A 27,876-nucleotide genomic window follows, 5' to 3' on the forward strand; every position below is an offset into this window, starting at 1 on the left:
ACTAAAACATTTGTGCCCTGAGCCTTGGACGTTCTATGATGGTTTTTTTTTTTTTTTTTTTATCTCTTTTATGAATACATGTTGAAAATTTTATCCAATACGATTGTATAATATAAACTTGATACGTGTACAGAATGAACAAAGGAAAGCGCAGCCATTGATTCGAAACCACAGACTGTATTATTAATAATTATATGAAATCTGCTAGTTTTGTGATAAGTCAACAATGAGCTGTGACTGCGAATCGAATAGCGTGGCACGTTTTTCTTTACTCAATTTGCGCATATATTATACATATATACATATTCGTGAACGTGTAGAGAGCCCTAAAATAAAGTAAGAACGATAACAAAAATAAATAATAGTAAAATACTGATTTCTGCTTACGGACTTTAGATTATTATTAAAAGGCTAAATTCGATAAATAGAAATCATCTACAAATCTTCGTTAACATGCGACCAGACGCGACAGTTATCAAGATTCGATCTTCACGGGAATGCTTTACGTAACGGCACGGACCGGAGGACATGATTAACTTGTATTGCCATTAAATTGTAATAAACAACCAACTGCTCCGAAGTATCCCTGCAATGACAATATATTCATATAAAATGTGCATTACATGCTGGAATGGTTCCGTCTAAACTTCAATGTGCTCACCTCATGTTCTAAAAACAACGCCTTCATGGTATCCTTTGACCAATAATCCATAGCAGATGCTAACAGTTTCATCGAGATTGGGTTTACCCTCAAAAAATTACCAACAAATACAACCTGTTGGAATGATAGTAATGCAATTATTTCAGCTTCGATATGCAGACAAATCGGGCCTTCACATGGATTATAGGGTTAAAACGAAATTTAACCAAATCAGCCATAAAAGATATAATGGTCGCTGTGGCGACAAACACACTCGAAAAATACTGAAATAGTTATAATTAATAATTTCCTGCCTTCTGATTTCTTTAGGATAACTGTTTTTAATAATTAGTCGAATAAAACGTACACCTAGGTTAGATGGCAGTTAGTGAAAAAAAGTTGTTCTTCGACATGTTTTATTCTACCCAATGGTAGAAAACTGGTAACAAACGATTGATATCAAAATCCGCGATTGTAAAGTAAAGAATAATGACCAGTACAACATAAATTACCCTATCAATTTTTTCATTGACAGCACACATGCGGGCGATCGAGCCGATGTTGTTGGTAATTGTTACAAGCGTGGCGCGCGCAAGATCTTCTTTGGAGACAGCATTTCGTCGTTCCTTGGAATTCATCTGCCCGAAACTGTACACACCGAGAAAACTTGACATACAGTCTACAGTTAGATAAATAGAAGATTGAAAGGTCATTAAGCGAGACATAAATTATTCAGCATACTATTAGAGAAAGTATGATAATATTGCAGTCTATATACATGATGATTGTTTGATATCAAAAGCGATACATGAAGAACGAGGTTTTATAATTTATTTTCTCCTTAATTAACAACAAACTGACCTGCTGGCAACTAAATCTCCCGGGAGTCCAAAACGGTCGTAATCTCCACCATAGATGTCTTTAATTAATTTGTCTACTCTCGTGTTATCTCCTCCAGTTGCAAGATCGATAGCCTCTTCAAACGTGTTACATCCAGTGAGTAAACAGCACAGACCCAAAAACGTGCCACCACCTAAGCTGGGACACAAAAGAAGAATTATACTAGAACCAAGTTTTTATTTTCTTTTTAATAATTGCGTTGAAGTGAAAAATCTTTGTATAATAATGTTCATTGATGCCCTCCCCTTCCGGCTACCTTGTTTTCAATCCAAAGCAAAATACAGATTCGTATCTATACGAATTATGTGGCAATGTCTCCCATTCTCTCACGTCAACTTCATTGCTAGTCATTTTCACATCATTCGTGTACTGAATTTGCATTTTGTTTCGGACCAAGAACAAGTTAGCCGAAATGGACAGGCCTTAATGAACATTACTGTACTATTACTGTAACGTTCACCATTTGAAAACATAGTTTAATTGGTAATACCTTGTTCCTGATATCCTTTTATAACTATTGGGACCATAAACTGCTAATACACTCACACCAGATCCAACGTTAACAACCTGGAAAGGAAATAGAATGCATGTGAAAGATCCTGTTCTTGAGGTACATACATTTTTTTTTGTTGTTATTGTTGCTGGAACGAAATGAATAAAATAAAAATTACGCACATATTTTCATTGTGCTTAGACTTACCAAAAATGGATAAGGTTCAGAAAAGTCGAAAGGTACTTTTCGACACCTAATGTCACATGTCGGATGTAACCAGTAGTAGCATTCATGGGGATTTGTTGTTTCGATGTACAACATACCCCTTATCAGACTATCTAGCTCATCAAACTTGGCTAAACTCATATTAACTTCCTGAAATATGTTGAAAACATCGTTAAATATTGGAGGTCATTAGTATTTTTGGCGGACTAATTTTAATCTTACCCGTTTAAAATTTTCTTCAAATTTGAAAGCACCTCCGCCAGTAGCACAGACTGTCGTAACCAGATTAGCCATTCCTTTTGATTTGGCTAGTGCTAGAAAGTTTCCCATTTCACTAGTGGGAAATCTTATGAAATGTAAAGTACCCCGTCTACCCCTTATGCTGACATTATCCATCTGAAATAAAACACGTAATTGAGATACTTAAAGTATGCCTAAGAAATTGAGAATTGTGAAAGCCAAAAATTTAAACAATTAGTACATTCCATTTTGAGAAATCTAAGACATTTAGTCAAAACATAAGTCGTATAATAAGAGACTAATTTTTACTTACCTGCAAGTGGGTATCTCGATGGCCAGTTTTTCCATAAGATGAATTTTTAACAAGATATCGTCGAATATTTTTCAAGGTTTCTACTTCAGCATCAGCTTCGTCCCTGGTTCTATCCTTAGGTTCAAAGTACACTAATTTAGACAAGGTTCCACCAATATCCATCCCAAACCACGGCATTGCTGTAAATGACGTATAAAACAATAAGGTTGGACGTCCCCGGCTAAAGTCAGAACAAAGCAAATAGTTACTGAGCATGGTAATTTTGTATTTTAAATAATCACAAAGCTGTGGGATTATCTACTGACTTTATTCATTGATTAGCTACCGACACTTAAAAACTTACAGATTTCTAATTTAGTTTTCATTATATATGACTAGGCTTCTGAGTATAACATTTGCGTCATTCAAGTTTGAAAACAATATTAATTACTGCAACAAATTATAAACACGCACACTTTTTTGCTTATGCAATTACTCTATAAATTCAATTTTTATGTGACCAGTGAATGGTTTTTGAAGCAAAATAGTAGCAAAACGAATTATTCATTAGGAATTAATGACGATACTTTTTATACAAAAGTACAATTACTTTCAGAATAAAAAAAATAAAAACAAATAAAAAATAGGACTATGAACAAAGGAATCACGAACGCTGCATTGTATTACGTGAATAGATGAACACAGCAGTATCATTACGTACAAAATATATAAGCACCTAATCACTTTTTAATCTCACGTAATTACCTAATGCCAAATCATCTACAGGAGATTATTATTCTAAATGTGCTTTAATAAGACATTAGCTATCTTTAGCTAGAAAATAGCTTTACGCAGTGGTCATGCTTAGTATCGAACTACAAAATAAAAATCGAATTAAAAGGTGGCTAGTCTAGGCACACATACAATTCACTGACTCACAGGGTGGTGAGTGGTGTACCAGGGGCTTTGCAGCTGAACCAGCGGTAGGGTATCCATTGGACGCCATAATCCTAGCGTGTAAGCAATCTTTACAGCTGTGAGGTCCCATTTTTAATTGATAAACAGCTCACCCTGACCCTTCGAGAAGCTGTTCCTTCCGTTACTGAAACAAATGACAAATAAGATATCAATGGCTAAAAGTATTACTACATAACGAAATCAGGACAAATTCTAATGAATGCGAGAACGAGGTCCAAGGTTTCTACGACTATAGAATACAAAAATATGATGATTAGATTATTGACTGCTAATGTCAAGAGCATGGTATTTGCATGAGATGATTGTGAAATACAGATACTAAATAAATTGGTAGCTTCTATGTGGTCGTCGAAAAAATACAAGCCACTAAAAAATCAGTGAAAGTTCGTTATTTTGTTTCACAGATCAAATTAAGGTCATGGTTAGCGACAGTAGGTGTAGATAAACGTTATCATTAATTTGAAACAGTAATTATAGATAAACTAGTCACCAAGTTTTTATGATTAAAAGTACTTATTACCTTGAATGCACAATCTACGTCACAAAACAATTTCACGATATTTTATCAAAGTGAATTCGACTTTAGATAAGATACTGTAAGCTTGCGCAGATATATAGTACATAAATAAATCACTACTTAATCGGATCTGAACCTCCACATATAGAATATTAGCGGAAATGAAACTATAACTTTGGCGAGCCGAAAATGTGATCAACCAGCTTTTATTCAGCTGAAACTGATCAGTCCCGAGTATTGTGAACATTTTTATGCACGGAAGGCTCCTGGTGTCATATTCACTGAGCTCAGACGTGTACAACAGGTCAAAGATCAGACACGTTACGTAAAGTTTAATTATGCATACTGTACGCAAATACAAATGAGAATTCAAATACGCACGCTGTAAACAAAGTGCGCAGGGTTTAATGTCCAAAATAAATGTCCGAGGCTATAAGCATGAAAAATATTAGAAAAAAAAATTATATCTATCGTGAAAGCTACATCAAAATATTATCACACGTTATTTTCTAGTAGAGATTAATACATGGTGGTGACTAATCAGGTAACGTTTTAATTAGTCAGGCAATTTTATGATGGTGTGTTGGGAGAAGGAAGAATAAAGTTTTGTTTTCAGAAACAAATTCCAAGAACAATTATTTTTGTATGTGCTCGATACAGTGACTATTAAATAGATCATGAACGTGTTTTTGAATACCGTTTGATTCGGAGCATGATTGATTAGGTGTTCGCATTGACACTATTGGTTTGATTTTTAGTCAAGGAAAAATTGTAATTTGGTCAGCGAAAGTCAGGGGAAAGTCAGGGAATATTTTGAACTATATTTAGTGTTCACCATGTAATATCATTACACGAATTTATGTACTGAACGCAAAAATCATTTTGTAAAAAATCTTAATGATAGTTTCAATTAGTTTCAAATTTGAAAGTGAGTGCAAAGCTAATTTCGTACATGTGATAATTCAGATAAAATGGTACGTGACCGTACTTTGGGTCCACTTTTGAAAATACACTCAACTGTCTCATATATTGAATGTTTCTTACATATTGTCTGCTTGAATATTTTCGATGAATTTAAACTCAAGTTTGAATGGTACATTGAAAAATTCACTCACATTAACAAATTATTGATTAAAATAATGCCACCATTAAAATATACACTAAAATCACAGTGGAAAATGGAAATAATTTGAACAGTAATTGTGTGACACTCCAAAATTAGTCCTACTCGACTCAAAATCTAGGGAAGAAATGTTTCTGTCTTGTCAATCAACAACCATACTCCCATTCCCCGCAATTAACAACCGTTACATGAAAAGAAGTACTTTAAAAATAAGCAAGATGTTTAAAATTTAAATCAGATAGATTATATTTTTATACTTCGTTCGAAGTTAGACTGAGATATAACTGAGAAATATACGTTTCAAAGCAAACTGAAAGCCTTGATCCACTAGAACCAGTCCTACTTGACTATGAATGTAGATGCATATTATATTTGAAAGTTGACAGAAGTGTTCAACAGGCAACGAATCACCAGCTTCTGATAACAGATAAGGTATCATTTTACAAGAAATTCTATTTTGAATTGTTGGTTCAATGACTTGGGATTTTGAGCGGTCTGATTATCGCTCATTTACAAATTTCGGCTTTGAACTTTCCAATTCTAATCTGAAGTAATTATATGATAATGTGAGTGTCGCTTAATGTATGTTATTATTAAACGTTTTGATTGAAAATAAAATCGTATATGGATTGAAAATTTCATTCATTAAAGCTAAACTTTGGAAGATAACTGTTTAATTTTGGAAGTAACTGTAGGAATAGAAAAAAGAAAGGACTATACTAGTAATAAGTATCAATTATTTATTCGATAACGCGAGAATTAATTAGAAAGGAATAACGATTAACGCATGTCGATTATAAATAAGTAAACAATAATGATCCGTCCAAGCATGTTCCGAGCGACGTGATATACATATGTTGGATTATTTACTTGTTAACACGTAGACGCGTTGATCTGTATAGTGCTAGTAGTCAGGGATTGCACTGATAACCGTAAAAGTTTCGTGGGTATCGGGGTGCTAAGCTTGTCGTAATGCAAATGTAATTGAAACTGGAGTTTCTCTTACCGGAATACATTTTGTGAAACGGGGGGATATATCGTAGAACTGTAGTACGGCATGCGACAAGGAGAGTTTCCTTATGAGTAGGTATTGTGTCGTCGTATTCCAACTTCGTAAATTTCATCATCTGTTCCGCAAATTTGACCGATTTCATTTATCGAAACTCGACATGTGCGTACGTGTCTCGCACGAATGTGTGTGCGTCGTATAACGTATCACATACTCGCACCTGACGTCGTGCCAAAGGTCGTAACAGCACTGCATATGATACTATACACATACGACGTGTCAATCAACGCTGTGCAATTCACAAACGTATTTTGATAGAGGATTCAGTTTGATCATGATTGGTTGACGGCCAGTCACCAGATCACCGGATCGCTAGCTGCCAATAGCGAATTGATTGAGAATACTTAACGCGACGGACGCGATGTGCCTGCTCCGGCGCCCATTAAAACCCACACGAATACACGAGGCGTGCGTAAGTTACGTGAGATACGAGTGCCGAAATCAGCTGCGTGCGCATCACTAGCTCACCGCGTGATTTACGAGGCATGCGCACTCCCCGGCACCTTGTTTAAACTTTAGAACTGCGGGTCGTATTTTTTTTTTGTTATGATATAAACAAAAATCCCGCACTACACCACTCGTAACCACTTCTCATTATTCTACATCATTGCAAGATATTTCGTCGCTCGTCTCGTTATGTTATCATTAACTTAGCAGTCTACGTTTACAATTGTTAATTATATTAACAAAATCCTGATAAAATAAAAGTAATTTAACAAATTCTTAGAGCAACTAAAAATTTGTTTGTTAATCCGAGTTAATTTTTTACGTTTTTTTCGACCCCTACACTTCTGTTTTCGTCAAGTTATCGAATTTTGTCAAAGCCTTGAAAGTTTGTTTTCTTTTTTGTTTTAAATGTTGGAAACTGCTTAATTTTTTACAAGCATGTTACAATTACGAAACAATAATTGACAAAACACAAAAACAAGGATTGTCTTATTTTATAATCTATTCCATCTTCTAATCTTGTATCATTACTATAATTTATGATAGGTAAGCTATACTTTATTACAGATATGTATACACAACAAAGCGTTCATGCCTTGAGAGTATATATAAGTATACAAATGTCAAAATATCGGTTATAATTGGGTGACATGGAAATGAAAAAAATTATAAGATTGTGTAAGACACATAATCCACGAGTGATCTTTCCGAATGTCAATGTAGACATCGATGTCAATAGTTCAATAAGCAGTGCACCAGTTGAGAAATTAAGAAGCACTCTTATCCATGAACTTGGACGTGCAAAGATCATTAGACCACGTGTAAGATTAGATGAATTGTAATCCAAGACAGCAATACTGACGATTTGAATTTTTTTGTTCACTTTTTAGTTTAAGCCTGCTTCACAATTTATTAGCTCGAAAGGATATTTTGATATCTTTTCATAACATGTTTGAATGCCATTTAATGACCGTACAAATTGACTTGTAGGTAACTGGAAAATATTTGACTATTCAATTAGTATACCTATATGTACACATATCCTTACAAGTACCCATGAAACACAAGTTACGATCAGTACAAGTATTTATTTGAATTCATGAGGAGTAAATTTGATTCTATGATGGGACGATATAGTGTCCTCATTCGAACTGCATACGCCCGGAAATTTTCAAACTAGTCATATTCTTATGACAAGAATTTATGCAGCATTACACTGTGCTCTAGCCATCATAGAGATTTTTTGAGCTTTTTGAATAATTTCTGGACATCGTCTACGACGCACTAATTTGCAATCTTGAAAAAAGCCTTCGTTTCTTGGAAAGCCATGTGAACCATCGGCATAAGTTACCAAACCTAGTAAAAAACGAAAAGCAAGTTAGAACCATGCATTTGAATAATAAGCTAATAAATCGCTGTCAGCATTAGCAATAAAGCTTTTATTTTATCAGCAATCAACCCATCATTCACTGTTATGATCTATGAATACTGGAAAATAATCCAGTCTGAAGATTTCTATAAATAAGACGAGTACCTAGTCCCCATACTCTGCCACCTCGAAACTCTCCCTCAAACTTCATACCATCAGCGCGCCAGAATACTCCGTGTCCATGAAACCAGCCCTGCATGAATTCTCCTTCATACCTACACATTGATAAACGATGATGATAATTTTGAGTACCTAATTGGTACGCTAATTTTTAACAACTTAAACTTTTAGCAATTTTTTACATCAAAGCAAAACTTACTTTGCTCCATCTGGAAATACAATAACACCGAGCCCAGAACACAAGCCATTTTGAAAGGCACCGTCATAGCGAGTTCCATCAACCAATGCCAATGATCCAGCTCCATGCTTCAAACCCCTGCCATTCCAATCACCAACGTACCTTGTACCATCATCATACTTGTAAGCACCGTTCTTGGCCACACCACCTGCTGGATACATTTTGCTATCATATTCAGATTAGGTTTCTAAATTTGTGAAAAATTTTGTTGATAGGGCAATGATGAATAGTTTAAATATAAATATTTTTTTTTTACAGTTCTACTTTGTAGACGGGGAATAATTTTTTTTTAAATATAACAGACGAAATATCGGGCACCTCTTACCGTCAACCATTGTATCGGTACACTAAACACATTAAATGTGGCTTCCACAAGTAATCCAATTACTCCAGATCAATGCCTGATTCAATTAGGTATAGTTGGAGCAGATTGTTATTTTATAGATTCTGTACCTATGAAGTTTTATTGAAAATTGTAAAGAAATATAATGGAAACACAAATCTATCGTTTAACCATGCCAACTGATTTCAACCGTAAGAAATAGTTACTTTATTAACTGACATAATAAACACTTACTTGAGAACAATCTCAAATTTTCAGAAATCACATAATTTATTTACATACCTACACTTAATAGGACATTTGTAAAATCGACATGTGCACATATTCCATATCTTTAGCAAGTACCTACTTCTCTTCAACAAACTGTACAACCTTTATGTTAAAACATGAGACAGTATCAATATTTTTTTATTCTTAAAAACTTTTGGGTGTTTTAGCAATACTTCAAATGCAAAGTACTCCAGTTAAATATGCAACAGGAAATCACTTTGATTTGCGGTTGTTAGAATGAATAAAAATTGTGAAATACTTCAAAGAAGCAATAGGTCGTTATTCTATGATTTCACGCAATAAATCATATTATTACGTGATAAGTCTTTCGCCTGTACCTTACGGACGATTGAAGGTAACATTGGATACTATAGTACAGATCAATATCTATAGAATTTCCCAAAAATAAAAAACAGTAACGGCAGAAACTGTCTGAAATCACACATTGGCATCAGCTACCACGATAAAGGTCTTCAGGGAAGACTCGCCTGAGAAAGCAATTTTCATTGCATTCTATCTAGACTGTTCAGGCTAAGTTCAATTTTCCTTTCTTAAATTCATTTGTGTAAATGAAACTATAATAATGAATTGAACAATCGGCTATTCCGTCTGAGTTAAGATTGTTTCGGTTCTCCTGGTGCCCCAACAAGATACCAGCGAGTTCTTGCTTTCACAGCGATTGACCTGACCAAACGTTTTCGATCGTCGATCGCCACAGCTAATCGCTCCAAGACATCCGTTTTAAAAGGTAGAATCAAGACAGTCGGGTAATTTGCATAATGCAACAAACATTCCAATGCAGCAGTTCTGACTTTCTGAAAAATAAAACAATAGTCGAAGTTTGAAAACTAGCATGGATTTTAGGTAAAACTGTATACTTGTACTCAGGGTAAGGTACTCTGATGAAACCCATTGGAATAAGATCAAATTTTTTTCAAGTTAAAACTTAAGCACAATTATGAAAATTTTCTGCGAATCATTATTACCATTTCCCTACATGTCGTCAGACTCAGTAATTTGGGAATAAAGTGTTGTGCTTGCTCATGGAAGATCTTGTGCCCTGTGTCAAGCAAAACTTTCAGGGTCACTAGTGTCGACAGAATTAACTCTGAGCTGTCCAGTGCCATGGATTCAATTAGGAGTGGGATGAGCTTCAAAAAAAAAAGATTCAAACACATTGAAATAACAGTATGAGGTATCGCAGTGTAAATTCATTAATTATCACGTGTGTGATAAATTGGTAAACTCTATAATCATTATTGTTATATTAAAATTAAATAAAATATATATTACCGGCTCTAAATGCATGAGCAATAGTTCCATTGGAACTTCCTCGATTAAATGTGTTAGAGCCATTAGGTAGTTTTCTCTTGATTGTGCATCAAAGTCGTTGTTTTTTTGAATGACATTCTGAAATATCCTCTGTTTGTAGAATAATTTAACATTGCAGAAGTTTTCTTCAGTCACAGTATCCTCAAACCTATCAGATAGAGTTTTAAAACCATTTGCAACATTGTGACCCATTTCCATGTCCTTCAGCAAATTTATGTGCTATAAGAAACATAAAATCTTGATTAGTACATATTTTTCATTCTCCGATGTAGAAAATATGCAATATATCATGTGACATAAAATGGTACAAAGTAAAGCTGAATTACGTCTTCTTATACTTACGAAATCAAGATACTCTTGAGAATTTTGGCTTCCTCTGACAACCAAAGCTTTCGTCAGCCACGTATTCAATAAGATGGCTGACTCTTTGAGCTCGGTATTCGAATCGTGTTCCAAAATGTTTTTGATACGGTCCCTCAGCATATTTAAAACTATTAGGAAATTTTTGTCTTCGGTTTGTTTATTTATCAATACTGATATCAATTTACTTGATACTTCTTTAGAACTCGAACTGACGCTGTTGATTGCAAGGTGTAATAGACTTTTTAACAAGTTTACCTTATTAGCAATATCAACATTTCTTTGCAATGGTGTTAAAAGTCCTTCCAATACAATCACATTGCTCTCGGAAAGTTTTTCACTAAGAATTGAAACATATTTATTTACAATTTGTTGTTGGTCCTTCACATCCAACTTTCTAACTATAGATCGACAAATCGATGCAATTAAATTTAATTTTTGAGTGGAGCAGCCACTTGTATCTGCTGATACCAATAACTCAACAATGTTACAATTTTTATACAAAAAATGTTGTATACTGAATGTATCGCTTCTCCCAGCTACAAGTTTTCGCAAACAACACAGTGCTGCGATACTCTTTTCCAATCTATTAGACATAGCTACCACTACTACATTAGGTAGGATTTGTGGACCTAATTCTGGTATTTTTGCTACAGCACATAAGGCTTGCAATCGGTGAGTAAATACCGTATTATCAGTGTTTGCTGGAAATAATTTTAATTCATTAGTCTTATCCAACTGAAGAAATTAATTATAAGAAAAGTGGTGTACGTTAATTTGCTAATGAATATCTCAAGCTTACAGTCATTGATAGCTAGTTGGTTCATAACGGTACCCAGAATTTCGTTTGGATAAATTTTAGCAAAAGTTGACAGACATATGTGGCATGTGTTCTTTAGTTGATTATTTCCATCATCTACTGCCATACAAATTTTTTCATACAGAAGTTTTCTGGCCACGTCACTCAACGACGATTTCAGTATTGCCAATCCAGAGAAAGTCTTCAATTTTAGCTCAATATTATCAGTATTTAAGGCATTCAAGTACAATGTTGGTATATCTGTCCAAGCAAGTTCGGGCACACCTGTAAAATTTGGTAACGTAACAGATTAAAAATTGTGCATTGTTTTACTAAGTTTGATGTGAGCTGAATGCATTGACATACTATTTATTACAAATCTCTGCTCTTCGCATATTGCCATCAAACTATTCAAACTTTCTGTTAAGGTAACTCTATCTGAGTAAGAAGTCTTTGTTGAATATTGACCAAGGCACAATGGTATAAAGGTTTTCAAAACTTGGGCACAAGCTAATTTATTTGCCTTAGCGACTGCTTCCAACAATTTTTCAGCCGGCCAATAAAGGCTCAATTGAACGTCACACAGTGATGATTTTGTATCTGTGATAACTTTTTCGATGAAACTGTCTCGTATTACATCATCTGTGGACAACACTTTAACTAATTCAGTTATAGTTTCTAATCCAGCATTTCTCATCTCAATATCCCCGCCTGGGAAGACTTCTTTTCGTATAATTGGCCATAATTCAGCAAGGTGTGGTTGCAATCTTGAGGCTCCATAGGTAGAAGCACCTTTGCGTAAAAGATACAATGAATCTAGTTTTGCTAGTCTTAAGCTCGAGTCTAATCTCTCGATTATGAGAGGTATGCAAAATTCGGCAAATTCTGGAGAGGCGTAAAGGCAAGGTGCTAGGGCGTACGCCAAATCATCACGAGTAACTGTTTGAGCCTCTGATGCAGACTGTAAAATTGATTGAAAAATTTACAAGACGAAAAAATGTCGAATAATTATAAAACAGGAATTAAAATTTCATACTAACCAAAAATTGAAAATTTCATGATTAGGGCTACTTACGGAATTGAAATCAACTGGGAAATAACAAGCAATAACTTCAAACATTTCCTCTGTCAAATGGCCCAATGGAAATTCTTGAATAAAATTTGGAAGCATGTCAAATAACAGCATCAAATTTCTTGGATCTCGTTCGCCGTCTATAGATGAAATTACTCCGTATATAAAATCAGGCCCCATGGAACGTAAGGCATCTTTTCTATTTTGTAGGAGTGTTTGGAATATCAAATATATCAACTTTCGAATAGGCTGCAGCTGTGACTGACAATGTACATGCTGAAACATGAGGTTCAACAATCTAGCAGGCGAATCTTGAGGTAAACGGCTCATCTGTACCTGTAACATTTTGAAAGTAGTGAAAATTAGTCATCACTGGTTCATATTGTGAATTATAGAGGAAAATTGATGACTGAGAATTGATATTTATTTTAAACCATAATATTGAATATAAGAGCTCACGATAGTCAGGACACCCTGTAAAACGGATGGAATAACTTCATGCTGATCCTTCATCCGATCACAGTAAAAATTTGTGATAAAATTTAGCTCATTTTCATTTAGAAAATCTTTCGACAAGTGCTTCAGGGTTGTTGACAACGCAAGCGTTCCCTGAGCTCTCGAAGTAACATTTTTGTCAGTGAGAAACGGAGCGAGTTCCTCAACGAAAATCACAAGCTTCAATTTTCCATATTCTATATCTGAAAATATGAAATGAAAGATGTATCGATCGCAGAGTAGATACTTCGCAGGTGAAAACATGAGGTTTGATCGACGGATAATTATTTACTGAACAAAATATATGGGACCAACGAAAAATTGAATATTCTTCATGTCAGCTGATCATTTTGAAAATTTTGATGGAATGCATTTTCCGAAATGAAGACAGAGCGATAGAGACAGAAGATAACCTCAGTCCCAACAAGTTTGTTTTGCCTGATATTTCAAGGTCAGCAGGCGCGTCATTAGTCAAGTAATTATGATAATGCATACCTGAGGCTATATCTTGACATTCCTTAATCAAGTCGTTATCGTTCTTTAAAGATGCCGATAACTTCTCGGTGAGTGAGGAGCTCGCTGAAACCTCCATATTTCACCCTCAATTTTTCAATACCGTGAGTGATCAGTGTGTAGAGTTACCAACACAAACGGCGATCGCCGAATAATTACGCACTATTCGACATCGCGGCATGGCCCTGTAAAATATCGTGCACAGTTGATGAGTTTTAGAATGCGTACATGAATACGAAAACATCTACAAATTCTTAAATATGACGTCTAATTTATCAAAGTTCTTGACGATTCAAGTTTCTATTGATATCTTATGAATTCTAATAATAACATTACATGCGAAAAATCGCCGCAGGTTATTATCTCTGACTTCCAGCATATACATATGCGTATAAGGAAACCTTCGTGAAGATAAAATAGAAAGAGAGAAAAAAAGAAACGTCTGAAGTTGAAAAACAATTAATTACTTCGTGATTTCAATATAATAATACAGTCACCCCCTAACCACGATTTATTTTGTCATTCTTTAAATTATCGTGCTTTCTTTTTACATCCACATATATAATTTTCTTTTGATAACTGTTAAATCTTAACGGGTTAAATTTAATAAACAGAAAGCAGTAATTGTAGCCTATTAAATTTAACGACACGGCCAGTCGAAGGTCCGCGTTTCTACGAAGTAATTTACAACCGTGTTTTAAAAAAAAAATATTCTTTTCGCTTATTTTTATTATTATTTATTACTATCATCTTGTGCAACCCTCTCGTCACGTCGTCGTCTCTCTTCATAGACCATATACGTCATTCACTGGAAACAACCCAGGCAGGCGTCCTAGGAGTTCGAGCTAGCAAGAGATTTTTTAACAAGGTTTTGTGTGATGGCAGCGCGCGTTGTGGCGGAATGATAAAATAGGTAAAGATGGACGAAAATGGCATGTAAGGTGTTGGTAAATTCCAGTGAAATGTTTGGTTATTTTCGCCGCCTAGGATGGGAGGCTGCATAGGCATAACAAGGGCTAGGAACGGCTCTGTTGACGACACGTCGGGCAACTCTACGAGGACAAATTCAGGTGAGAAACAATATTTTCAACAAACACCAACTAACCTTGGAAATCACGTACACCTAATATGGGTCACCGCATGAAAACTGTAATTTATTCAAAATGCAATTTAGGACTCGATCGCGGTCTCTTACGTTCACATTTTTTTTTTTTTTTTAAAATTATTTCTTAATTTTTTTTCCCAATCCAGAATACCGACTTGTAACATTATGTATATTGCGCGCGATGAAATCACGAAGGAACAAAAAAAGAAGCAGAAAGAAAGTTTGAAAATAAAAAAAAATTTCGATACTCCTCATTTACGATGTAGCTTTCGTTTTTAGTCACTTCTACCTGTGATTTTAATTTCTATTCGCTGATGTAGGTACATGTTCGAACCTTGTCAAGCTATGACCTAAATAGTAAAACAAATGTCAGACCTCGATCCACGCTACCAAACATAGCCTCAATGGCTCAATAGATTTTCTTTCAATAAAAAGACTAAGTGTTGAACTATTTTTTATGCCAGATTGAAACCTATTCACAAAGCTGCAAGTTTTTTTATTTTTTATTGTTGTATTAGTTATTCCAATCAATAGATCGAGCTATTTGAACGATATCTGTTAAAAAATACAGGTATATAATCATTATTTTAGGATGTTTTTCAGCCTATCTGTATTCACCTCAGATAAAATTGTAAAGCAAATGTCAAACCTCGTGCTTTGCGTAATTTAAAAAAAGTTTTGCGTGGTATTTGTAATCCTTCTTTCTGTCACAGATGAAGTTAAAAATATTAACTATGCCATTTATTTTTACAATTTCATGCAGGTAATTCAAGAAAAAACCATCCACTTTGTCACGAAGTGATCAGATGGAAGTCGGACGTTCCTTTGACCGAGGGTCAACTCAGAAGCAAGAGAGATGAATTTTGGGATACCGCGCCAGCTTTTGACGGGCGCAAAGAAATATGGGACGCCTTAAGGGCTGGCGCGACCGCGGCTGAGGCCCAAGACTATCAGTTGGCACAGGCCATTTTGGACGGAGCTAATGTCTCGGTGCCTAATGGATATTTAACTGAGTGTTACGATGAATTGGGAACTAGATATCAGGTTCCGATTTACTGCTTGTCATATCCAATAAATATTGTTAAAGAAGACAGCGGTAGAGATTCGCCAGCTGACTGTTCTGGTAAGATTTACTGAAATATCAAGTATATCTCTAGTTTATAGTGAAAACTGGTATGCTCTGTATCTTCTTAAACTAACTATTTGTTTCTTTTTTCTCTGCCACAGAGCCCGTCGACGGAGGCACAGAAATGACTTTGAAACTTAGGCTGTCTACAACCCTAGGAGATGTTAAATTACCCGTTTATAGTAAAGACACGATAGGAGCTGCCAAGAAAAAGTTGCAGGTTTGATTATTATTATGTGCACTGTTTTTGCAATTTACGATACAATCACATTGCTGTCATTGATTAACAGAATATACAATAATTGCTAATTCTCAATTCACTCTGTCAAATCAGCTTTTCAATTTCGCTTAACGTTCAGGCTTGTCTTTGCGTTAATTTAATTTTTTTTCACCACGATTGTATTTAATTATTCTTTCACTGCACAGAGTCAAGAAGGTCTGGAACCATCGAGGCAAAGGTGGTTTTTTGGCGGAAAACTACTTGGAGACAAAATGCACATAGAAGAAGCTAAGATTCAACAAAGTTACGTAATACAAGTAATTGTAAATCCGGAAAAAATTGACACAAGCCCTACAAAAACTAGTTGAACTCAACAAATTGTATATGGAAGTTAAGTGACGCTAACTTTTACTGCAAAAAAGATCTTTAAAGGATATTCCTTAACACAGACTACTAAAGTTCAACGTGTCTATTCAGTGATGATTTCTGTACTACTCTTATCATTTCCTTATGTTTTTATATTATTTTTCGATTAGCGTACGGTGCCACAGTTGGTAACATTCCAGGTTTTTTATAAGGAAGTTTCTACTACCTTTACAATCAAAAATCAGAATAGAAAATAAACATCTTTGTAGAATGCAAAAATGTCATATGTATAATAATGAGATATGCCTACATGCTTGGATAATTTTGAAATTTTACGCGCAGGTCAGGGGACTATTTAGATTGAACTAGAAACAGTATAGCGTAAACTTGTACTGTTTGGTAACTGAATTGTTTAGTTCTGCGACATAATTATGTGCTTGATGATAATCGAGTTTGTAGATCGACTGAAATGTAACCAAGTATTTCACCAGTACAGAACACATTTAAGCAGGCTGTGTTTACTTTTTATGGCAGAGCTTTGGAATTTTTTCTTAACATTTTATTCTTCAAGTATTGAATCGATATAGTGATATAAAATAGTATCTCATTTCCAGCTCAAATCACCACAACAAACTTTATCTTTGATACCATGGCCTAGTGAGAATTCTAGTTAAGACTTGGTCAAAAGACTTACGTTTAAAAATAGACCGTTTGCTCCTTCTTACAAGCATATTAATGTATATTATTGTACTATTTTTTAAACTAAATTCGAAGGCACAGAGTGAAAGTTTTTTGAGAATCGCACAATGAATGTGAGGAAACGTTTTTATGTTGCTGAATTAGTATTGAGGTAGAAATCGAACTAGTCGACAAAGTTTTGATACACGCGTGAATGTATGTATATTTTTGTTCAAGTAGTAAAGTACTTCTGATCAAAAGATTTTGAAGCGCATACACACACGTCACACGTTTGCCATAAAGATCTTTGCACACATTAACCAGGTGAATAGCGAGCTAGAAGCCTAATTTTTCACTTGCAATTTTTTAAAACCCTTTAAATTTAGCTACATGGTGTCTCAGTCAAAACGTCACGGCTGGAAATTTTTGGAAAAGACCAGCTTTAATGCTGACTTAGTTGAAGCAAATACTCTGTCCATCTCTCTGTAAACGAATGAAGCTAGACAATGTTGGACAGGACTCGATGCTTCAATTTCTTTGTTTTCAGTCGTTATTCAGCCTGATTTCGTTTCTTCTTTCGCAACTTACATCCCGAATACACCAATATAGAGTAATGACGCTTTTCCTGATCGATGATTTCGCGACGATCAATTCAACTAATATACATATACATAATATGACCATCCTTCACAAACTGGGCGTTTATATAATATATTTAGGCGTATGTATTTTAATTTATAAATTACCAGCAACAACTATATATTATATTATTATATAAATACGGTAATTAGAAGACAGTTTAATATAACTCAGTTTGCGAAAGATTTTTCAATACCTAATTAACTACGACTATAATATATGCGTGTACATATTTCATATTTTATGCATTTCCTTAATGTAACTACCTGCCAGTTTAAATTATTTTGGTATCGAACGAGGTATTTACCAAGATTAAAATTTGGTAATATGCAAAGTATTGTGGTTTGTCTGGCTTCTTGGGTCAGTATCGCCAAGTATCAATATCATTTTCAAATAGAGTAGACAAATTGTATGAAAAACATTTAAGTGAAAGAGAAACGCACTCTTTCAACTTCTACAAATCTCGTATAGTGGTGAAAATTATGCATAATATTGGACATTTTACTTGACAAGGTCTTTGTAAAGTAATGACTTCATTGCTGATCCAACATTACAAATCTAACTGAACGATTACGCAAGAAATTTTTGACTAGCAATCAACAAAGAGCGTTGTAAATCTTGAAAATTTTTAGTGCCTCGAATTACCCTGCAGACAATAGAAGAATAGACTTGAAGAAAAAAAAAAAAAAATTTCCGTTCACCTTAGTTTTGTGATAAACTAAGTGCTCTTTGAAAGTCTGCGTAGTTCAGTAATAAAAAAATCAATTCTCTTTGTAATGAAAATAAAGGTAGTTTCGCATTTATGTACTGTAATATATTTCATAACTATCAATTAATAACTTTTTCATAGTTCAACTTGTAAATGCGTAAACAAATTTTGTCAGACTGATGCAACTATAATGATGAAAAAAAATCGAAAAAAATAAACAATATATTTATCACAGAAGTCTCATACAAAGAAAATTAGTCCTTGGATTATAAAATTTTCTTGTTAAGGAGTCTTTTATAATGTTTTTATAACTCATTACAAGATGAATGCTATTCATTCAAAATAGAATCTGCATTCAAATTTTTTCAAGCAATTTGCAAACTTTATGTGACAGTTATAGCGTATGTAAAAGGAGGGAACCTTGCAATCATTACACAGCCATGTTACAAAAATACTCTTAGATATGTTGCGTTTTGTAAGGAAGCAACGACCACGCAACAAGAGACACGTTGAGAATGTAAATATAAAAAGTGTAACAATTTAAAAGTGCAATTTCTATAGCATGTGGTGATTTCATCACGCAAATGATGTTGCCACATTGGACCAATGTGTATAAGAAAACAATTACAAGAAAAAAAATTGATTAAAATAAATTACAAAAGGAACAAAAACTCTATGATGAAGTAATTTAGCGACCGATTGGAAATGACGAACTTAGTGTAACTGCTGATGAAATTGAGTGATTTCGACATCGAAATTGGGGTTACAAGTCTAGTAATCGAAACCTCTGAAGGAAAAGAACGTTTTTTGAAAGAGTCAAACGGCATATACATATATGACGCAGCGATAAATTCTAATTAATTAGATAGCAAATAAATCTTGAAAATTTTCATTTTCTTAATGAAAATTAACGTCATTCACACACATATGTGTTAAATATCTTATCAAGTCCATTCAGTGAAAAATTTATTCTGAAAACAAAATTAAATAAATAACAAATGTTAAAAATAAATATCAAACTAACTCGGTTTATACTATGTAAGGCAATATTTTAATGTTTGACAAAATTATATAGAATTCAAATGTTGTATTATTTAAGAACAAAAAATAAAAATAAAAGAATTAAATACGTAAGCTTCGATATTATTGTCATAGGTTTAATGTGATAGTATATATAATTAAAATTAATTTTTACAATTAACTATAATATGACTGCACACTAAGTTGACAAATAAATTAGCATAATGTTGTAAACTCATCATCATTTTCTCTTCAACATCTTTTCCTACTTTTCAGTTTGAACGTGCTTAATTTGATTGTGGTTTCATGATTCGTATTCAAAGTAAAAACAGAACAAGTTCATCCTTGGCAAAATACTACAGGCAATTTCTGAGATTTTTCATAATACAGAATAACAATAAAATCTAACAATTGTGAATCTTGAATTGTAAATTGTATTTTTTATTACTGTCATATCATCGCAGCACTCTATTTTACATTTCTATAATTATTCGCAAAGCAATACTATATTGTACAAACCTGGAGCTAACTGGTGGAAACATTCATTTGGGTAGACGTTTAACGTATTTTAATTCATGGCAAAGCCACGTCGCTGCAGAGAGTAGTGCCAAACTTCCAGACTGATGGGAAGCTGCTAGTGGGACGGGAACATAATGTAAAAGTGTCGTAATGCCCAGAAGAACCTGCAGGTACCCTAAACACAAAACAGCCATTGCAGCCTTAGCCCCCCGTCCAGGCAAGGTGTACTTCCGTGAAATCCACCAAGTTGCTGTTATCATGGAAAGTGTTGTAATACCCTGAAATAAGATAATATTACAGAGAAATCAATTTGCGGCTTGAAATTACAAAAAGTATTTAAATATTAATGAGATAACTCACTAATATTCTATGATCAAATTGTACGGTTGTTGGATTTTCAGTGAAATTTCTAAGTGTAGGTGAAATGGCGAGTATGTCGTCAGGTATCCATTTGTCTCCCATTTTCGGAAATGAGTTATAGACAAGTCCAGCATCCATTCCGGCAACAAAGGCGCCAGATATGGCCGTGAGGAAGATAAGGCCCTTTGTTGAATGGGTCATCATTCGAAGCTTTCGCAGACCCTTTGTAATATTGGTATCAAATTTTCGCGTACCAAAATAATCAACAGCCACTTTCTGTGCTGGAATTAATTTGTCCAAAGCGTTATAGAGAAAGCCAGTGTAGATAATAAATGCTAACCCAAGGTGTGAGGCTAGGCGGTATTGAGAAACTCTCGGTACATCAGAAGGACCGTTGAATCTGTCCTCTAGCCCAGATTTGACCATGTACCAGCCCATTAATCCTTGCATGCCAATCAAGGTTCCAAGAGCAGTAACTCTAAGCTTTGTTTTCTTATCAAACCAACCCTTTGTCCAGAAAAATGTTGCCGGAATTATGAAAGCAGCACCTATCAGGCGACCCCATGTTCTATGCAAGTATTCCATCCACCAGATGCGCTTGAATTCTTCCAGTGTTATGTTTTTGTTCGTTCTGTGAAACACAGAAATGTTTAGCTCATTGGAAGTCGGAAATAACCAAGTTTTGAATACAAGTAAATATGTGGTATCGTGAAATTGTAAGTAATCAAATGATAAAGGTTGCACAAATAATGTGTAGGATTTCTTACATTTTGAATTCTGGAAACTCTTTGTACTTCTCAAACTCTTCAATCCAGTCATGTTCCGTTAAGGGCATTCTTTCTCCGAGTAATTTCCACGTCACCATAGATAATCCGGATTCTGTGAGTCTGGTTATGCCTCCTGAACGTGGAGGCAAGGTGAAGTAATTATGAAAACAGTGATCAGAATAAGATACTTTATTGCGTTATCACGGAAAATTTTCAGTCTTGTAAGCAGGTAACTGGTAATACAATAATTTATAACGACTCGGAGCTCGGATAGGTTTGTATGTGAGATAAATAGAAATTCAATGGTTTGAATTACAAACCAGATTAGGAATAGGTAAAGCATCAACTCTTAATGGCACGTTGACAAATGCATAGTGCACACGCCCCGATCATTTTCCATAAGTCTGATCTGTTACTACTTTAACAATGTAGCGAACGCAATAGTAAAAAATTATATAACCCACAATACCTAAAGCTACTGCAATGAAAACCATTCCACTACATGTCAGCATCCAGGTGCCGACAATCTTCTTTGAATTTGGAGTTGCTTTGGATGCATAATTCAGTGCTATGGTACCAGTCTGTCTTAGTAGGCTCTGAAACTGTGATGTTGAATCAATTTACTAATAGTATAACACAGTACTACAACGAAATGATTCAAATGTTTCACTGTAATTTACCCTTCCTGCTTGAACGGGAATCCTTCGAAAAATGGACAGCCCATTTGTGCGTGACGCTTTTCTTGGCAGCGAGGCGATGAATGTTCGTCTGACATAACACGAACCTGTCAGATTAGCTCGACCAAGAATTTTGGTAGAGTGACGAGCAACGCTCAACATCGTGTTTCTGTATAATAACGCAATGTGATGAAATATTTTGCGTGATGTAATACTGTAGGTAACTGAGGTAAATATTTGAGGTTAGGTTAGGTTAGATTGACTTACGTGATTGTAAAACAGTTTCTTGAATTATTATATTTTTGAAAATTAAATGCGCCGGAAGGAATGAATCTAATTTTTAACCGTTAATGTTTCCTTTTATATCACTTCAACTAAAAGCTAGGCGAAACTCACAACTGATACGCAATACATGCTCAATACTACTGACACTTTAACAGCAGACGACTCGAGACTACATCGCGAATAGCGATAGATCTATAGGTCTAATCTTCGATTAATTTCAAACGTGTAGAAATCACTGACACATACGTAACTGATACATTTCACAGTTGAAAAGCTGACGAGACTTTCCATATTTCGTCCATGTTATCTTATTATGTATTAGGTGAAGAAGAAGATTTCATGTTATGTGCAATTCTCGCGTTCTTAACGGTGGCGATTAGAAAATCATCGATGCCACAGTTTTAATAGTAAGATTTCGCCTGTGTGTAGGCAATCGCTTCAGTTATTCGTTATGTCTTAGGGGCCGTACTTAAATTACGTAAAGGAATTTGAAGAACTTTTCAACCCCTACCCCCCCTGTGTAACAGATCATAACAAAATGTCAACCCCCCCCCCCCCCCCCCCCCCCGTCCCAAATTGTACGTAATTTTTCGGAATCAAATAACGAAATAGCATAAAATTTTATTAAAATCATTTGTATTTTTCATTATTCTTCTATTTATTAATTATTAATTAATTATTAAGTGTTTTAATTACTGTAAGTTGAGTGATATAATGCCAAGAGCTACCGCAGCGCGCTAGTTTCAAAATGTTAAAGGTTTGGCTATAACAGAATCTGGCGCGGGAATTCAGTTTGAATTTTTTTATTAATTATCAAAAAATTTTACATTCAATTCAAAAAATTACGTACAAGCATCAAAAGACCCCCTCCCCCGTATCGTAACAAAGTGTAACAATCGAGTCTGACCCCCCCCCCTCCCTTACGTTTGTTACGTAATTTAAGTATGGCCCCTTACATTTAGTTGTTTGTCAGATGTAATGATAGTTGCCTGACGACAGGCGGATTCAAGCTTATTTCTACTCCCTGACTTCATCTTGTATTCCTGATAAATAACAATGCGACCACGGTCGATACGCAAAACGGACCGAAGTATTATACGAGAAAAACTGCAAACGTTTCACATGACTTCGCATGATAATCAGCAAATTCCGCAACTTCGTAAAGTTGGGAATCACGCGCAATGGTCTCAAACGATTTACGCATGATACTGAGAGCGAATATCACCTTGCATTAGAATGATTTTATCGCTTACGGTAACAAATTTACCATTTCTTTAAACTGGTCAACTAAAAATGCAGAAATATAATCTGTATGGGTAATAAAATAAGCCCAACAGTTGACGAGCTGAGACAAATGAATTCTTGAAACATAAAAAAAAAAAACGTTTCACCATCCGTCAGGATGACGTTTTAGAAATACATTATTTTCGGCCACCTAAAATGCGTTCAAAATTGAACTTTTCGGTAAAAATTAGAAAATAGTTTTCCAAAATCGTTGAGCACACTTAAAAAAATGATCGTTTAATTTTCGGCCGCATCAAAATTTTATTTTAAAATGGCAAAGGCCAAAGGACAAGCGGCGAGTAAGTCAGGAGAGGTTGTCACGATATTTGTAGGTCAAGCTGGAACCCAGATGGCAAATGCATGCTGGGAACTTTTTTGCTTGGAACATGGAATCAAGTCTGATGGATATCTTTACGACGGTTTCAAAGTAGTCGATAAGTCGTTTCAGAAATTCTTCGCTCCGTCTCAAGTAACTTTATTAAATGATACGCTCTCGTTACCGAGTTAATCAACGAGTTGTCATTTTTACTGTCTCACGCTTACTCTTTGCGAAGAGTAAGAATAAGTTCTATGTTTATTTATTTATTTATTTTTTTTTTTTTTTGAGAGGGATCATTGACACGTTTTTACATCGTCTCTCAGTTAGTGCTGTAAATCTTTTTCTGCGTTAAGGCTAGCAAAATGGTACCTCGCACAGTGATTGTAGATCTTGAGCCAACAGTGATCGACGAAATCCGAACCGGTGCCTACAGAGATCTATTTGATCCATCGTCATTGATATCTGGCAAGGAAGACGCAGCTAATTGTTACGCTAGAGGCTATTATTCGGTGGGATCTGAGGCAATAGATCTCGTCCTCGATCGCGTTCGAAAAGTATCAGAAGGATGTCCGAAATTGTCCGGATTCATCGTTTTCAGGTCTACAATAAAAATGTTATTATAAACGTATTTCCAATGAAAAGAAAAGTGAAAGTGTTCGGAAATTTACAAAATTATTCAACCCTTTCTAAATATACATACCTATATCATACGTCGTTCATGAATCGTGTCACGTGACAAGGAGGAAAAGGGTATCTTGTCAACAGCATTTACAATCAGTAATCAGATACTGCAGTTCTCGGTAAACGATCTTTTCTACCTGTTGTACGTAAACAAACAAAAAAACAGTATCATAGGCTCATGAGAAACGTATTTTGAATTGAATGTTACAAAGTTTATATGTGATATCACGACCTCATAAGAGAGATAGTAAAAATATGTAATTTAAAGGCACATAAAGTAGATGTCAGTTTTAAAGAAAAATTACGAATCATTAATCGCTGTTAAACCGTTCAAATGCGGAATGTTACCGGGGAGTATGAAAGATTATATGATTCCTATTACCCCTCCTTTATTACCCTACAGTAAGATTCCACTCTCATTGTCAAATGGTGACAAACGGCAAGCTCATCGTAACCTTTCGCTAAATTTGTTCAGTGTCACGCCCTCTCCACGATAACTATCGCTCTCAAACAAATATTGGTCATATAAACTAAATAAATTTCCAAATAGAAATGTAAACAATCACAATAAAATGGTTAATCTGGTTGAATTTGAGGGGTGTTCGAATTGAGATGATATTATCAAACAAAATTTACATTCGTTAGTCTTATTGCTTAAATAATTTGAGTACTGCTGGATTGAACGAACCCAAAATCTAATCAATTCTAAGTTAGGCAGAATCCCGTTTATTGAGACAAAAATCATAAAACTCCGTTAATTCATTTTCTCGAGATTTTCTCGAAGAATAAATTCTCTATACTTCGAAACGTTAAGATCTAGATCTAGCGAAAAATCGATTTTTTTTTATTTCTCAGAATAGTGGAAAGTTAAAGATATTTTATACACGCGCAATTAACAATATCTAACACAGGGGTCATATTTATACTAAAAAGATCAAACGCGCCGACCTGAAAGAGATAAACATAATGTAAATTCCTTTTGACAACTGTGCATGATCACGTAATATGTAAGCAGATCTTTCGGCGGTGGTACAGGAAGCGGCTTCACCGCTCTACTCCTCGAAAGCCTGTCCGCTGATTACAGCAAGAAGTCAAAATTGGACCTTGCGATTTATCCGGCACCCCACATTTCCACAGCAGTCGTCGAGCCCTACAATTCCGTACTGACAACGCACGGCACCCTAGATTTTGAAGACTGTTGCTTCATCGCGGACAACGAAGCTCTGTACGAAATATGCGACAGGTAGACATACCTGTACACAAGTGTATATCGCGTGCACGCGATTCCCGATAAAATTTTTTACCTTTTACCGAAAATCACCATCGAGAGATTAAAACTTTGCAGAGAACATTCCAATGTTTTATTTATATTTATTTATTTATTCATTTCTTTCTTTTTTTTCTTTGCAATCCGTGCAGTTACTCACGTAGTTTCCGAAGGTATAATTGGCATCACCCTTAGGAATCTCAACGTGCCACGACCGACTTATACAAATCTGAACCGGCTGTTGGCCCAAGTGGTTTCAAGCATTACGGCATCCTTGAGATTTGAAGGGGCGATAAACGTCAGCCTTGAAGAATTCCAGACGAACCTGGTTCCCTATCCTCGAATTCACTTCCCGCTGGTTACCTACTCGCCTATTACAAGTTGCTGCAAGGCCGTCTACGAGGAGTCGAGTGTCGCGCAAATAACGAACGAGTGTTTCGAGCCATCGAATCAGGTATGCACCTACCTATCTACGTGTGGGAAAAATAATTTCCGACGTCTATCGCGATCAGTCGACGCTAATTAATCGCCGTGATTCGCAGCTGGTCAAGTGCGATCCCCGTAAAGGGGCCTACTTGAGCTGCTGTCTGCTTTACAGAGGGGACGTCAGCCCGACGGACGTGAACCGGGCGATATCGTCGCTGAAGCAGCACAAGTCGATAAAGTTCGTCGATTGGTGCCCAACAGGATTCAAGGTTCTCCTTTTGCTCACTTATAATCAGTCCCATTTTTAACCGCAACGATTCGGCTGACAAAAAGAAATTTCAAGGCCCCCCTTTCAACGCGTTATAACGTTTCGTCGTCAATTTTCAGCTGGGCATCAATTATCAGCCGCCGTTTACGGTCCCGGGTGGCGATTTGTCGAAGACGTCCCGTTCCCTCGTCATGGTGAGCAACAACACGGCCGTAAGACACGCCTGGGCCCGAATCGGCAACAAGTATGATCTGATGTTCAAGAAGAGGGCATTCGTTCATCACTACATCGGCGAAGGGATGGAAGAGGAGGAGTTCCAGGATGCTCGTGACGACATAGCTGCTCTGATTGAAGATTACAAAGAAATAAACATGTGATGGATTGCTTGTTGTGGAAGAGTTTTCTAAGACGTTGAGGAGAAATTGACCATCGGGGAATTTACCTCGGGCTTATCGAATCGGATATGATTATGATAATTCTTGGATGCAGGAGAGTCTGTGAGCTCTTTGTGATTGAGTTGATTGCGCGCTAATTTCGGTGATCGATTAAACCGAATTCAATTAGCCCGTCAATTAACTTTTACGTCAACACCTGATGACGATTATATATGTAAATGTGCTTGCGGGACTTCACCTTCCAAGTATTACACGTGCGCCGATATTGTGTTTGGAAATTGACTCGATCGCAACGGATTCATTAGCGCGAATCTGCACGAATTGATTCTTCGACGAGTAGCGTTGAATGGGGACTTTAATTGGGTTGTAGTTATTTTCAGAAAAACTTGATGTCTCGAACAACGAAGGAACATCAATTACGCACATAAAGAACCGAGGCTTAGGCTTGTAACCGAAACTCCTTAATTGAATTAATTTATGATCATGTAATCGACTGTTTACCGGGAGATAATTAGAACTAATTACTGTTAGAAGTATTATTACACAAATATGCATATACGTACATCGTTAGACCTCCCACGACTTTTTGCTTGCACATGCACGAATGAAATCTGGCAAAAGTAACAATAAACAAATTTCAAAATCATATTTACGGTAAATTTATAATTTCAACGACAATACCGTGCGACATTGTAGCTACGTAAATATTGTCGTAGATTGATTTCGGGTACATTGCATAAAACACATACATATGCGAAATGTAGTGTAAACAAAAATAACCGGCGGGAGATGATATTATGCTCGAGCTGATAATTTGATTTGCTGGATCGAGGAAAATCCGCTATCATATTATAATCTTTCAACATAAGT

At 35.5% G+C, this 27,876-nt stretch overlaps 6 protein-coding genes across 18 annotated transcripts; 2 read left to right on the top strand and 4 right to left on the bottom strand.

The window, feature by feature from the left end:
• Nucleotides 1-9: 9 nt before the first annotated feature.
• Nucleotides 10-7,334, bottom strand: LOC124307118 (pantothenate kinase 3). Of its 7 annotated transcripts, none has more exons than XM_046768523.1 (10): nucleotides 6,415-7,334; nucleotides 3,715-3,892; nucleotides 2,812-3,031; nucleotides 2,481-2,654; nucleotides 2,241-2,408; nucleotides 2,031-2,107; nucleotides 1,502-1,678; nucleotides 1,153-1,306; nucleotides 662-775; nucleotides 10-586 (listed from the first exon to the last, which is right to left on the bottom strand). In XM_046768523.1, the coding sequence occupies exons 3-10, from the start codon at nucleotides 2,986-2,988 to the stop codon at nucleotides 533-535; spliced, it is 1,095 nt and encodes a 364-aa protein (XP_046624479.1). In that variant the 5' UTR covers nucleotides 2,989-3,031; nucleotides 3,715-3,892; nucleotides 6,415-7,334; the 3' UTR covers nucleotides 10-532. The 7 variants fall into 7 exon arrangements, 6 of the variants coding, with proteins under 6 accessions (XP_046624479.1, XP_046624476.1, XP_046624473.1 ...); XM_046768520.1 differs by having other exon boundaries at nucleotides 2,812-2,990; nucleotides 3,730-3,892; nucleotides 6,415-6,961; XM_046768517.1 differs by having other exon boundaries at nucleotides 2,812-2,990; nucleotides 6,415-6,955.
• Nucleotides 7,335-7,460: 126 nt separating this feature from the next.
• On the bottom strand, nucleotides 7,461-9,188 carry LOC124307123 (MORN repeat-containing protein 4 homolog). Of its 2 annotated transcripts, none has more exons than XM_046768533.1 (4): nucleotides 9,037-9,188; nucleotides 8,673-8,862; nucleotides 8,459-8,568; nucleotides 7,461-8,280 (listed from the first exon to the last, which is right to left on the bottom strand). In XM_046768533.1, the coding sequence occupies exons 1-4, from the start codon at nucleotides 9,044-9,046 to the stop codon at nucleotides 8,126-8,128; spliced, it is 465 nt and encodes a 154-aa protein (XP_046624489.1). In that variant the 5' UTR covers nucleotides 9,047-9,188; the 3' UTR covers nucleotides 7,461-8,125. The 2 variants fall into 2 exon arrangements, with proteins under 2 accessions (XP_046624489.1, XP_046624490.1); XM_046768534.1 differs by having other exon boundaries at nucleotides 8,673-8,859; nucleotides 9,037-9,181.
• Nucleotides 9,189-9,303: 115 nt separating this feature from the next.
• LOC124307113 (MMS19 nucleotide excision repair protein homolog) lies at nucleotides 9,304-14,016 on the bottom strand. Its single transcript, XM_046768504.1, has 9 exons — nucleotides 13,878-14,016; nucleotides 13,347-13,585; nucleotides 12,891-13,223; nucleotides 12,182-12,776; nucleotides 11,819-12,100; nucleotides 10,999-11,720; nucleotides 10,618-10,875; nucleotides 10,311-10,475; nucleotides 9,304-10,139 (listed from the first exon to the last, which is right to left on the bottom strand). Exons 1-9 carry the CDS (start codon nucleotides 13,972-13,974, stop codon nucleotides 9,939-9,941), a joined length of 2,892 nt encoding a protein of 963 aa, XP_046624460.1. The 5' UTR covers nucleotides 13,975-14,016; the 3' UTR covers nucleotides 9,304-9,938.
• Nucleotides 14,017-14,686: 670 nt separating this feature from the next.
• Nucleotides 14,687-18,700, top strand: LOC124307121 (ubiquitin domain-containing protein 1). Of its 2 annotated transcripts, XM_046768530.1 has the most exons (5): nucleotides 14,687-14,808; nucleotides 14,883-14,965; nucleotides 15,764-16,123; nucleotides 16,228-16,346; nucleotides 16,553-18,700. In XM_046768530.1, exons 2-5 carry the CDS (start codon nucleotides 14,884-14,886, stop codon nucleotides 16,712-16,714), a joined length of 723 nt encoding a protein of 240 aa, XP_046624486.1. In that variant the 5' UTR covers nucleotides 14,687-14,808; nucleotide 14,883; the 3' UTR covers nucleotides 16,715-18,700. The 2 variants fall into 2 exon arrangements, with proteins under 2 accessions (XP_046624486.1, XP_046624485.1); XM_046768529.1 differs by lacking the exon at nucleotides 14,687-14,808 and having other exon boundaries at nucleotides 14,829-14,965.
• On the bottom strand, nucleotides 17,622-24,473 carry LOC124307116 (cytochrome c oxidase assembly protein COX15 homolog). 5 transcript variants are annotated; one of them, XM_046768513.1, is made up of 6 exons: nucleotides 24,339-24,473; nucleotides 22,085-22,250; nucleotides 21,874-22,006; nucleotides 21,405-21,537; nucleotides 20,638-21,268; nucleotides 17,622-20,555 (listed from the first exon to the last, which is right to left on the bottom strand). In XM_046768513.1, the coding sequence occupies exons 2-6, from the start codon at nucleotides 22,241-22,243 to the stop codon at nucleotides 20,301-20,303; spliced, it is 1,311 nt and encodes a 436-aa protein (XP_046624469.1). In that variant the 5' UTR covers nucleotides 22,244-22,250; nucleotides 24,339-24,473; the 3' UTR covers nucleotides 17,622-20,300. The 5 variants fall into 5 exon arrangements, with proteins under 5 accessions (XP_046624469.1, XP_046624470.1, XP_046624468.1 ...); XM_046768514.1 differs by lacking the exon at nucleotides 24,339-24,473 and adding an exon at nucleotides 22,349-22,791 and having other exon boundaries at nucleotides 21,874-22,000; XM_046768512.1 differs by lacking the exon at nucleotides 24,339-24,473 and adding an exon at nucleotides 22,349-22,787.
• Nucleotides 23,922-27,866, top strand: LOC124307989 (tubulin alpha-8 chain-like). The gene is made up of 6 exons (XM_046770242.1): nucleotides 23,922-24,119; nucleotides 24,323-24,567; nucleotides 25,666-25,893; nucleotides 26,113-26,371; nucleotides 26,460-26,612; nucleotides 26,731-27,866. The coding sequence occupies exons 1-6, from the start codon at nucleotides 23,922-23,924 to the stop codon at nucleotides 26,986-26,988; spliced, it is 1,341 nt and encodes a 446-aa protein (XP_046626198.1). The 3' UTR covers nucleotides 26,989-27,866.
• Nucleotides 27,867-27,876: the final 10 nt, after the last annotated feature.

This window comes from Neodiprion virginianus, chromosome 6 (assembly GCF_021901495.1).
Source record: "Neodiprion virginianus isolate iyNeoVirg1 chromosome 6, iyNeoVirg1.1, whole genome shotgun sequence".
Classification (NCBI taxonomy): domain Eukaryota; kingdom Metazoa; phylum Arthropoda; class Insecta; order Hymenoptera; family Diprionidae; genus Neodiprion; species Neodiprion virginianus.